The sequence below is a fragment of the Primulina eburnea genome, chromosome 11, assembly GCF_022965805.1.
Source record: "Primulina eburnea isolate SZY01 chromosome 11, ASM2296580v1, whole genome shotgun sequence".
Classification (NCBI taxonomy): domain Eukaryota; kingdom Viridiplantae; phylum Streptophyta; class Magnoliopsida; order Lamiales; family Gesneriaceae; genus Primulina; species Primulina eburnea.
In genome coordinates, this window is record NC_133111.1 from 5,840,515 (window position 1) to 5,853,923 (window position 13,409).

The following is a 13,409-nucleotide window of genomic DNA, read 5'->3' on the forward strand; positions in this document are numbered from 1 at the left end:
TTACTAAATCAAGTATTTTAATATTTAAATCAAGTATTTCAGAAGTAAAACTAAGTATTTCAAAAAAAATCAATTAGTTGCGAACTTATTTTTTTTTAAATGCATACTCGAATATCCAGTTTTTTAATACACATTCTGAGTATTTCATTTACTAAATCAAGTATTTTAAAATTGAAATTAAGTATTTCACAAGTAAAACTAAGTATTTCAAAAAATTCAATTAGTTGCGAATTTGTTTTTTTTTTAAATGCATATTCGAATATCCAGTTTTTAATAAACATTCTGAGTATTTCATTTACTGAATCAAGTATTTTAAAATTGAAATTAAGTATTTTACAAGCAAAACTAAGTATTTCAAAAAATTCAATTAGTTGTGAATTTGTTTTTTTAATAAAAAAATATTTAAATTTAATATATATGTCATCCAAATGCATCGGGATTGATGAGTGGAAAGAAAATATGTCCAACAAAAATAAGTATTTATATATTTTTTATTAATTAAAAGGGTAAAAATGTCAAAATACATTAAACATGTAGTAAAAACTAAGGTGGTCTTTTGTCAGGTACTAAAATACAAAAAAATTCTGTTGGGTACTGAATCTTAAACAAATCATGCACAGATGTATTTTTCTATAATTTACCCTTATAATAACGTAATGTGATTATATTATTACACTACTTATATAATTTTGTTGTATATATATTTGAATAATATATCATATTGTTATATAAAAAGAGTCTATGACACCTCATTATAATAATGTGATATGATTATTTCACTGTTTATATATTTTTATTGTGTTATATAGTAATTATATATATTTGTATGATGTCACAGTATTATATAAAAGGAGTCCCTGAAACCTCATTATAATATTGTGATGTGATATACATAATTATTTAAACATGATTAACATTATATACATTATATTATTACCATAAAATTACATATACATACATTTATTTTTTAAATATTTGTACGTCATAAACGACTAGTTTTTACCCTATAAATATGATTTTACAAATACATTCAATAACTCCAAGCTTACTCTTCCTCCCTAAAAATTTTATTCATCGAAATTTTCGAAAAAGAAGAAGATGGTTCTTTCAAGGTTATTTTGTATAATTATTTTGGTTATTATACTCACTAATCTTGTATTTATCTGAGAATATTCGTCTCGCTTTTTTCTTTACTTTTAAGATTGCTTATACTTATAATTTATCTGTTACTTTTTATTGCTATATTAATATATTTAGAACTTAACCAATAAAATGCATTATTATTTTTCTAATATTAACATGTCAAATTTGGCAAAACTCGAATTCGTTGTGCTCGACATTACGGGAAAAAATATAGGCCATAGACTCTAGATGTAGAAATACAACTTGAGTCATTGTGTCTAAGTGAGATCTTAAAGAAAATGGTATTTCATCATTAGAAGAAAAAACAAAAAGCTATTATATTTTTGCGTCGGCATCTTGATGAAGGGTTATGAATATCTCATTGAAAAAGATCTCGTGGCTTTATGGAAATGATTAAAAGAAATGTTTGACATATATGGGAAGTTATACTTCCGACCGCATGTGATGAATGGAATAAGTTAAGATTCCAAAATTTTAAGAAAGTCGGTGATTACAACTCGACGATGTATCGAATAATCTCGGAATAACAATTTTGTGAACATAAGGTTACAGAATCAGAAATTCTTGAAAAAATATTTTTCACATTTCACGCATTAAATATAACTCTACAACAATAATATAGAGTGCGTGGATTTGTAAGATATTCTGAACTTATCGCATATTTTCTTGTGACGGAAAAGAACAACGAGCTACTAATGAGAAATCATCAGTCCCGGCCCACTGGATCAACAACATTTCTAGAAGTAAATGTTGTAAGTAAAAATAAATTTGAACCTAGAAATCAAAATCAAAGTCAAAGACAAGGTTTTGGTCGAGGTCGAAATCGAGGTCATGGACGTGGAAGTGGTCGTGCTCGCGACCATAAAAAACAATCGAGATAGTTACTTCTATAGCTCATCTAAAAAGGGCGTCTCGAACCATCCACTGAAAAGGCATCATAAGAACATGAATGTTAATGAAAATCACTTAAAACTATTTGAAAGTTCTTGTTTTATATGCGTCACTCCGGGACATTGATCTCATATTTGTCGAGCCTCAAGCACCTTTGTAAGCTCTATAAAGAATCAATAAAGGGAAAAGAAAAAAAGACCAACTTCATTGAACACAGTAACCATTTGAGTGATTCAACTCATTTTGATGCTAGAGATTTTTTGAATGATTTATCTGAAAATGATCAATATATTGATGGAGTTGAAATGTAAAATATTTTATTTTTCATGTGCTCATATGCAAATGTTTTATTATATACTTATGATATACCTTATATTTTTTGATAAATTATATATGTATTGTCAGTAATTTTTTTCATTGCATATTTTTTTTTGAAATTCGAATATGGAAACTGATATGAACAAAGCTAAACAAGGAACTAATCACATGGAAGTTTGCAACTTGATAGTGGTACTACACACACTATTCTCCGATATAAAAGATATTTCTTGGAACTAAAACCAACAAAAACGATGGTGATTACAATATCAGGTCTTGTAGACTTGATTAAATATTTTGGTAAAACACATTTTTTGTTACCTGATGGTACAAAATTTCTGATAAATGATGATTTGTATTAACTACAATCGAAAGAAAATTTGTTGAGTTTTAATGACATATATTCACATGGGTATGATACTCAGACAATAAATGAAAGAAATGAGAAATATATGTGTCTTACCACATATAAATCATGAAAGAAATATGTAGTTGAAAAACTACCAATGCTCCCTACTGTATTGCATTATACACATATATGTTCAATTGAATCAAACATAGTAGTTGATAATTCTTCAATATTAATCGATTAACATGATCGATTAGGACATCCTGATTCAACAATGATGCAAAAAATTATAGAAAATACACATGGTCATTCGCTGAAAGACCAGAAGATCTTTCAAAATAATAAGTTTCAATGCAAAGCATGTTCTTTTGGAAAACTTATTATAAGACCATCACCAACTAAAATCCAAATTGAATCACCAATGTTTCTTGAACATATTCAGGGTGATATTTGTGGGTCAATTCATTCACCATGTGGACCATTTAGATATTTTGTGGTATTGATCAATCCCTCCACCAGATGGTCACATATATGTTTATTATCAACTCGAAATGTGGCATTTGCAAGATTACTTGCTCAAATAATAAATTGCGGATCAATTTCCCCATAATACAATCAAGAAAATTAGACTTGATAATGCTGATGAATTTACTTCTCATACTTTCAATGATTATTGTTTGTCAATGAGAATCACTGTTGAGCATCATGTTGCTCATGTACGTACACAAAATGGATTAGCTGAATCATTGATTAAACATCTTCAATTGATTGCTAGACCAATGATTATGAAAACAAAACTCTTTGTTTCTATACGGAGACATGCAATTTTACATTCTGCTACATTAATTCGCATCAGACAAAGTGTATATCATAAATATTCTCCATTGCAGCTTGCCTTTGGTAAAGAACCAGACACTTATTATCTGAGAATTTTTGGATGTATGATATATGTGCCTATGGCACCGCCTCAACGAACAAAAATGGGACCTCAAAGAAGATCGGAATTTATGTTGGTTATGATAGACCATCAATAATTCGATATCTTGAACCTCAGATAGGCGACGTGTTTACAGAACGTTTTGCTGATTGTCATTTTAATGAGGAAATATTCTCAATGTTAGGGGGAGAAAAGAAATATATCGAAAAGGAAATTACATGGTATACATCATCATTGTTACATCTGGATCCAAGAACTAAACAATGTGAAAATGATGTACAACAAATTTTGCACTTGCAAAGAATAGCTAATCAAATACCATATGCATTTGCAGACACAAAAAGGGTAACTAAATAATATATACATGGCGTAAATTCCCATGTTCGAATTGAAATTTCAAAGAAACAAATCGAAGACACTCATGATATCATTAAACGCTTGAAGCGTGGAAGACCAATCTGTTTCCAGGATAAAAATCCTCGAAAAAGAAAAAAGCATAGAGAAACACGATGATAACAAAACAGAGAATGATATTCCGACATAAATACATGATGATGAAAATGTTCTGTTAGTATCCTAAACTGATGAGAATCGTGAAATCTCTATCAATTATATTAATATTGGAAAAATATGAAACCAAAAAGATATAAAAGAAATTGATGAGATATTTTCTTACAATGTGGCATTTGACATCATAAATGACAATGAATATCATGAACCAAAATCTTTTGGTAAATGTAAAAATCGACAGGACTGGGTAAAATGGAAAGATACCATCTAGGTTGAATTGGATTCGCTATATAAACGTAACGTTTTTGGACTATAGTTCTTACACCTGAAAGTGTAAAACCTGTTGGGTACAAATGGATTTTTATTCAGAAACGAAATGAGAAAAATGAAATAGTAAGATATAAAGCTCGACTTGTTGCATAATGTTTTTTCCCAAATGCTTGTAATTGATTATGAAGAAACGTATTCTCCTGTTATGGATGCAATTACGTTTCGATATTTGATTAGTTTGTTGTTATCTGAAAATTTAGAAATGCGTCTTATATGAAAATTCCTGAAAGATTTAAGATGCATGAAGCACAATGTTCAAAACCTAAATAATGTTATTATGTGAAATTACAAAGATCATTATATGGGTTAAAGCAATATAGTCGAATGTGAAATAATCAGCTAAGTAAACACTTGATGAAAAAGAGATGTGTAAACAATTCAATATGCATTTGTCTTTTCATTAAGAAAACAACATCCGGATGCGTAATTATTGTTGCATATGTTAATGATTTAAACATCATTGGAACAAATAAGGAAATTCAAGAAGTTGTGTTGTAGCTGAAGGAAGAATTTTAAATGAAGGATCTTGAAAAAACAAAGTATTGTCTGGGTTTGCAAATTGAACAAAAAAAATGTAGAATATTTGTTAATCAGTCAAATTATACAGAAAAGGTACTTAAAACGCTTTAATATGGATACATCAAATTCTTTAGGTATTCCAATGGTTGTTAGATCATTAAACACAGAAAAAGATTCATTCCGTCCATGTGAAGATGTTGAAGTTATTCTTGATCCAGAAATATCATATCTAATTGTTATTGGTGCCCTTATGTATCTTGCAAATTGTACAAGACCCGATATATCTTTTGCTGTAAATTTATTGACAATATTTAGCTCATATCCAACAAAGAGACACTGAAACGGACTTAAGCATAAAATTCCGTTATCTGCGAGGAACGACATATTTGAAACTTTTTGTATTCAAAAGATACCAATCAAAACATAATTAGTTCTGATGATGCTGAGTACTTATCTTATCCACACAATGCACGTTCTCAAACCGGATATGTATTTACTTGTGGACACACTGTAATTTCTTGACGTTTACAGAAACAAACACTCGTAACAACTTCTTCAATCACTTGTCAAACTAGATGAAAAATACAAAGATGCAGTTCCTGTAAATTATCAAAAAAACTATTGTAACCAACATTGCAGTAACATTGTTTGCATAGTTGCAGTAAATGGATCCGCCTCAAAGCCGACCTTGTATTGGCTCCTTTCTGTACCTATGACAACTATATTAATCCCATTACCGACACTACTTTGCAAGAAAACAAAACCACATTTTCTATACAACAAATGATACCATCCTCATTTCTACAAAAATAAATAAACCTGTCCCGCGCCTATTTGCAGTGTCGGGTGGCAGATAAGATAAATAATTAATTGGTGTTTGGCGACCAACATTCATCCAGTTTTGTACTTCCAATACAGAAAATAAAAGGGTAGTAAATAACTTTTGGGCAAGTAGAATGAAAACAAACTAAAAAGATCAATTCATTATTGTAAGTACATGGTCACAAGGCAGGATTGAACAAAAACGGAAGGGGTAAAAATATTGCATATACATGTGCATTTCAGCAGTTCTGCACCAAAAATCAAGAAACAAAATAATTGCATTAAACAATTTCCAAGCTAGTATACCATGCTAAAAGAACATTTTGCTAAAAAACTGTGGTCTTCATATGGAAAGTGAGTCTACGGTGAACTGAACAGATCTGCAATCTATCTGTATGGGAAACAACTACCATCCAGGACTTGTATCTGCCGGATTGAGGTTCAAGAATGGCATCTATGGAGCTATATTGCATTCTCGCAAATACAAATTATCATAGTCAACATACTTTTCCCAATAGTTACGGAACTTTTGTATGCCGATCTCGAGCCATGGTTTCAAGTTGCCATTATAATGTATGACCGCTGCACGCTCGATATCTTTTCGAGGGACATTTGGATTATAGCCAAGACCTAAGACATGCCAAAATTTATCGAGAGGAAAAGTGCGATTCCAAAATGTTATCAAACCAGGTGGTAGGGTTCCAAGTTTCCACAGCAATCTGTCATGATTCTGAGCAATGAAAAGCACTTGTGCTTCAATAATTAGAAACCGACATATTTAGCTTAGTAACTGACAAAAGATTAATATTCACAGGAAGAAAGTATGTTGCAAGATCTCGGAGAAAGTTAAAAACAAAGCATTAACCATTCAGGCTTAAGAAAAAATTGTATTTTGCTTCTTACCAGGTTCTGCCATTTGTGGTACACCTCTGTGATATTTTGTTTCTTCCACTCCTTCAGATCGAAGATATTCATCCCAAAAGCCCAACCACAAGCACGAGGATCAAAGTTTTTTGAAATAATTGGATTTGAAAAGTTGAGATACCGGTCAAACCGATGAAAGCTTTCTCCACATGTTTCAACCACTCCAATGACCTTCCCCCTTAGATCTAGGGACCAGAGGCTGGTGAGATCCTTTTGAACCACAATATCATCATCTAAGAACAAAATCTTATCCAGCTTCGGAAAGATTTCTGGTAGGTAAAAGCGGAGATGGTTCATAATCGATAGGTACTTAGGGTTTCTAAACTTCATGTTTGAATCAGATTCGGCCCGTCGATTCTTAAAGTAATAATCAATCATGGATGGAGAACCCAACTGCCTAAGAACTGGACTGTAACTTGAATTTAACCACGTGAATTCCTCTACATCCTGAACCAGTATCGTAGCTTTCCCTGGAAGGTTGGCCAAAAACCACATTTTCATTGCAGCATAATTGAGCCTGTCGGTGACCACATGAAAGACATGTTTTGAAGGATCCTGCCCAGACAGAACTAAGAAATTCACTTCAAGATTGGAAAGATAAGCGAAAGTGTGAAATCAGTTTTGGTCCATTTCATAACCACTCTAGCTTCTATTATAGAGGTTTCAAACAAGATACAATAAGATTGTGTAAGAGTGTCAAAACTAACCAATCAAAATTAATAAACTTGGTAATAAGAATGCCATTTAAGATGCTTCAGCCTTCCAGTTGATCACAAAATATATAAGAACGTTCTTTACCTTGGCATGAGTTATGGTCGAGTTCACAACAACTGCAGCAGCCAAAATGTTGTCCGAAAATAGGGCATAGTGGTATAACTTGGGATCAGCTAATTTTTCCTCGTTTGGGAATTGTTGTTCAGAAGACTTCAACATGAAATAATCTGTTGAGAGGCGTAAGGGAAGACAGTGAAGCCCTTTAGGAATTGTTTTGGCAGTTAAGTGTGTCAAAAACAACTCTTGTTTCTTGTGGACTCGAAGCTGCTCGTCAGCTAAATGAAGCATAGCACGCAGTTTCTTAATCACGGCAGCACAATCATCTTGTATTTGTTTCCCTTTGAGTAATGTTTGCTCCATTGCTCTCAATCTCTCCATAGCACTACAAGTGAATCAGAAACAAATGAGAAACGTAGCAACATGCCATTTTCTCTAGGAATTTGATGTCTGAAGTATGTTGAAATAGAAGAATACATTTGATTATTTGAAATCAGATTGGATATTTGATAAGATACACGATAAAAATAGCAGGAAATCATTCTGGTATTTAAATCACCACTACATCATATCAAAGATATATCATAATCTTATTGATATAAATCTGATTCCAAATATATTTTTTGTTTTTTAACAAAATCCTGCAAACAATTAAATCTTATGCACACCAAAATAACATACTAACTTTCTGGGAAGCTCAGAATCCTTGGTGGCATCACCAAGTGCTCGTTGAACTTCCTTCATACGCAGTCGGAGCTCCCTTATAAATTGGGGATTGTTTCGAGTTCCCGAGAGAGAAAGATAAAGCTTTGCACGGATGAGTTGGTCCTTGAGTTGACGAACAAGGGCATCTGGAAAAACTGTTTGTCCATTCTGTTTCTCTGTTCTAGCCTTCATTTGTACTCTTCCCGTATCTTTGCTAGATACTTCAGAAGATTGTTCCTCCGGTTTAAGTTCCTAGAAGAAGAACGAAGACATCAAGTGATGGGTGGGTCTGAATATTTCAGATACTGCATAGTGTACGTTTAACACAGAGTGGTCAATGAACTAGAATAGACAAAACTTGCATTGTTCACGGTTTCATGTCCAGGAACAATGTCCCATGCATCTAAGATGCATATTTCACGTGCTTCAACAGATGTTCAAGGTTTCTATTTTTCATATTCAACTGAGTTTTACAATGGTGTATACGGGAAGTGAAAATGTAACAATAAGCAACAAAACCCATGTTTTGGTACAATCTATGAATTCCTACAAGAATCAAATTTCAAACTCAAATCCTTGTACGATTAAGATGAGATAATATGTACATTTCAGATGCAATAAACAAGATAGAAGGGAAATGTTATAAATCAAAACCATGATAAAATTATTTATTTAGTCATAAATCATAATCTGACCTTTTTATTGGAGACACTGTCTGACGTCCCCTGAAAAATAGGCCGATCATTTTCTTCCTTCGTATCAGTATTTGCTCCCCCCTTTCCAATATGCTCGAACGATGAACTTTCTTTTGAAATTTCTTCACCCATCTCTGCCTCTTTGGCTGTATAAATCACCTGTCTTATTGGATTCTCATCAAACTGCTGGTTGCCTCCAATATTGCTCAAAGTGAGAGATTTGGTGGTTTGGTCCTCCGCTGTTTCTACATCATTTCAGTTTGAAAATAAATTAACAATCCAAGCATACAACGAAAAAGGATAAACAGAAAAAAAGACAATTGCGTAACAAATAAACCTCCTGTCAGCTGTCTTGTAATTCGGGAGCTCTCTCCAGATGCAGAGTTTGAGGTATTCGAGCCAGATCCGGACGAGATTTGAGAATAAACTATGCCTGTTGGTTCTTTCAATGTGGTAGAGGACTCCTATAATGTAAATAGCCATTACAGAAAAACAGAACAACAAAATTCCATAAAAACTAGCACCCAAATAGGAGAACTAAAAATCAAGAAATCTATACCTGAGGTAGCACATTTAAAGGCCTGACATCACCAGCAAATGGCTGTAAATGGAAAATTCCAAAATTTGAATTATCCCCACAAAAGAAACAAAAAAAATCAAGGAAAATTTCCGAAATACAAACGAGTAGATAATAAAGACTTACAAATGCCGAAGCATCTCCCACAAATTCATTTCTAGCTGCACAGCAAGTAAAAGAAAGCTCCAATCAATCAAAATGTCAAATCAAAATAAAAGATATCAAGAAAATTAACAATTCAAGTCATTCTTCAAAATTATAAATAAAAAAAAAGAAAAAAAGAAGAAAGAAAGTAAACAAAGCAATAATAGTAAGAAGAAAAGGGGACATTACAAGAAGAGTCGGTGAAATAGGCGCCGAGAGTGTCGGTGTAGAGAACAATAGGGGCAAGAACTGTCACTAACAGAAAGAAAATCACTGATTTTCTTAACTTCATCTTCATCCTGTAAGCTCTTTCCCCGCACCTCACCCACCAACTGAGAAATTTCAAGATTCCAAATCAAATCTGTCAACAGCGAAGGGAATCGCACGAAACCCAGAAAGAAGAAATATATAAACGTCTGGATTTATACACCACAAAACCCAGAAAGTTTGTTGTAAATCTTGATTATGGGGTCCGTAAATGGAGTGTATCCATAGGAAGGAAAACAACCCACAAATTACAGGGTCGAAACTAACAGAAACAACCCATGAACCGGGTAAAAAAACAAGCTTCTAATCAGAAAAATTCCGGTTAAAACAAGTAGACCAGATGTATTAACGAGATGAAACCTAAAGAAAAAGCTCACATATTTCTTGATGTGGATGTGAGTCGGGTGGGACGCTCCCGTTGTCGAAAATTCACCATTAATCAAAGACCATTTGATTTCCTTTATATTATTAAACATATAATATAATCTATGATGATTTATTTTCTTTGTTCATTTTTCTTTACTTCCTATTTCATAAAATATCATTTTTTAAGCACAAATCATCAAACTTTAATACATAAATTTGTACAATGTCATTAAGCCGACCCGAATAGTATCATACTCGAGCTCGTCTCGTTAAAGATATATATGAGTTTGAGCACGACTAGTGCTTGATTCGAGCTTTTATCATGAGGCTCGAGCTCGACTCATTTTTAAATATTAATTTCACGAATAGTTCGAGCTCGACTCCTTAACAACTCGTTTATCATATTTAACGAGTATTGCTATATCTCGTTGCATTAAGTGGGCTCCGTCTTCGAGCTCGTTAAATAATATCGTTTTCAAGCTTGTCGAGCATTCTTAACCAAAAATGTCAACTAAGATCTGAAAATCTAAGTGGTAGACTTCTCATTTTATAACATTTCAATAACTTCTGTTACACAAAATTTTGATGTTGGACAATGTAAATTATTATTGTACACTCAAGACCCAGCAAACTAGTCAAACTTGAGCTCGCGAACAGGTTCGTCAGCTTACAACCTATTCGCGAGCTTATGAGCCGAATATCCTTAATTTCGAACTCGGCTTGATAAAATTGTCGAGCTCAATTGGCTCGATAAGTTTTACGAACGAGTTTTTTATTGTACCGAACCCCGAATAATTCACGAACGACTTAGTTCGTTTATATCCCTAATGATAACAACTAAACATACATACAAGAGGAATTGGTTGATTTTTCTTTTTTCATTCATGGACCAAGATGTGTAATACATAATTCACCACATGCCAAATAATTACTTTGAGATGAAAATGCACAAAAAAAAAAAAGCCACAATCAGTCATAAAATTTTACTCTCGAAAAAATCTACTCAAAAGTATGCATCAAGTTCCCAAGCATTTGCTACAAAGGGAACATTGACTTTCAAAAAATGGTTCTCATTTGAGTACTCAATATCACCCTTTTTCATATTCACACAGCACAAGCTCGGCTATACGCCTGCATAGGCTCCAAGAACACCTTCCCCCCTTCCTTTGATTCGAACTCCGTAGCGAAAAAATTCGTCAAAGACCTCGATAGATTCCAGGGCTCCTCCAAAATTATACGTATTTACCAACACAATAGGAGCAAACTGGATCTTCTTGTCATAGACATATAATCACATAAATGTTACTAATTTGTATGCTGCTATGTGTTGTGATTCGTGTTCTTTTGTGCCCAAACATAGCGAAAGTTTTAAATTTTTTTATTTTATTTTGACAATCAAAATATTTGGACACTCGTATGGTTTGGATTGAATAAACATACATAGGATGTTTGAATGTTTACCTTTATTTAATTTTCACTTGGCTCCAACTACACCGGTATAAGCGAATATAGCTCTTGTTGTAAATCCTATGTACGTTCCTCAAGTCTCCTTTTTTTATTTTCAAAGCAGGTCCGCGACCGGATTACTTGTTCTTCTTCTAACTTGCACTAGAAAATTAGAAGATATTTTATGTTGAGATTAATCAAACAAGAGAATGCTCAAAACCCTTTGAAAAATCAAAGGTGTAGGCCGAAATTATGAGTGGAGGATTTTCGTAATTCCTTACTTGGAGGCTAGGGTTTCGAAATTTGCATGGATTAATTGCGTTAGCCCTAAACCTAATACACATATATATAAGTTTAGGGCTCATTAATTAAATTAAATACTTAATGGATTTAATCAATTAATTATTTTAATCCAACTAATTTAATTAATTAATCTTTTTAAAGTCCAATTAAGAACCTTAATAATTTGTATGTTGGTCTTGTACTCCTACAAGCCCATAATACATACACTATTACATTTAGTTTAAATCATTTATATATAAATTCAACAATTGAATTTAATATTTGAATGACAAATTCAACTCCATGAATTTATCATCTCCAAAATTTAATAGTCATAAATTCAATTCCTTGAATTTATTTCTCAACGTTTTCTATAAATTCAACTCCTTGAATTTATTATCTCAATGTGGACAAAATAATCCAGTACTTGTGTGACCCTCAATGATTCAGGGATACAGCTATCCGTGAGTTCACAACTCTTTGTGATTCAGTACATAATCTTTTATTCGGGCTTACCTTAATTTGCCACATTCTGTGTATCAAAAATTGATCATAAGAACCTCAGAAATTATATTTATGATTAAACTCATTGAATAATGGTAAGAACGTCTAGTAACATTGCCCTGTGATTCCTTAGGTATCACTGATAGTGCCTGCAAGAATCAGTCGGTTATGATTAACGTACAGTACGATCCCTTCATCTCATATATCCTGATCGAATCTGTAACCATTGGTTCATCGAGAGTTGCATAAGAATTCGATAACTGTGTGACACATCTTTGATAATATAAAGTGACATCACATGTACAATTGGAGAACTCATACCCTAATGTACATCTTTTACTCTAGCCATAGATTTCATAGACTATTATTTCATCAGATCACATATGATATCCACACCCGTAGGTGAGCGGTGAATTCCCGACTACAATGCACTGGCTGTCTGGCTCCTATATGTGTCGCAATTGTACCCAATCTTGCCACTTGAAGACCCTCTCGGAGTCAGTAAACGAGTCAAAGTACAAGCCTTAGCATATAGAGCCTCAGATGTTGTCTCGAGTCGTAAGGACGAATGGTGTACAATTACAACCATAGACTTATCCTCTTGATATATGATAAACATTTGGAAAGTCCTAGGGATGACAGTTCGATATAATCATCATATGAAAACTCATCTGTATGTTTGGACATCTCTATGCACTTACCAAGAAACGCGGTACATAACATCACATATACTAGTCTCGAGCTCAAGCGACATTTATCCATGTTTTAGGCGGCTGAATCGATTAAGAACGAATTTAGATTATACAATGTTTACAAATTAGTTTCCACATCGAATTACGATTCATTTGTATTAAAGTATGATCAAGGTCTTTATCTATGTTGATCACATGTGTATACAGATAAAAGAAA

The 13,409-nt window shown here is 32.9% G+C and overlaps 1 protein-coding gene across 2 annotated transcripts; it reads right to left on the bottom strand.

Moving 5' to 3' along the window:
* Positions 1 to 5,995: 5,995 nt before the first annotated feature.
* Positions 5,996 to 10,329, bottom strand: LOC140804358 (probable galacturonosyltransferase 4). 2 transcript variants are annotated; one of them, XM_073160323.1, is made up of 10 exons: positions 10,280 to 10,329; positions 9,825 to 9,967; positions 9,618 to 9,652; positions 9,474 to 9,515; positions 9,252 to 9,378; positions 8,915 to 9,159; positions 8,200 to 8,471; positions 7,542 to 7,899; positions 6,723 to 7,298; positions 5,996 to 6,549 (listed from the first exon to the last, which is right to left on the bottom strand). In XM_073160323.1, exons 2-10 carry the CDS (start codon positions 9,931 to 9,933, stop codon positions 6,274 to 6,276), a joined length of 2,040 nt encoding a protein of 679 aa, XP_073016424.1. In that variant the 5' UTR covers positions 9,934 to 9,967; positions 10,280 to 10,329; the 3' UTR covers positions 5,996 to 6,273. The 2 variants fall into 2 exon arrangements, with proteins under 2 accessions (XP_073016424.1, XP_073016425.1); XM_073160324.1 differs by having other exon boundaries at positions 9,825 to 9,996; positions 10,280 to 10,317.
* Between the last annotated feature and the right edge of the window lie 3,080 nt (positions 10,330 to 13,409).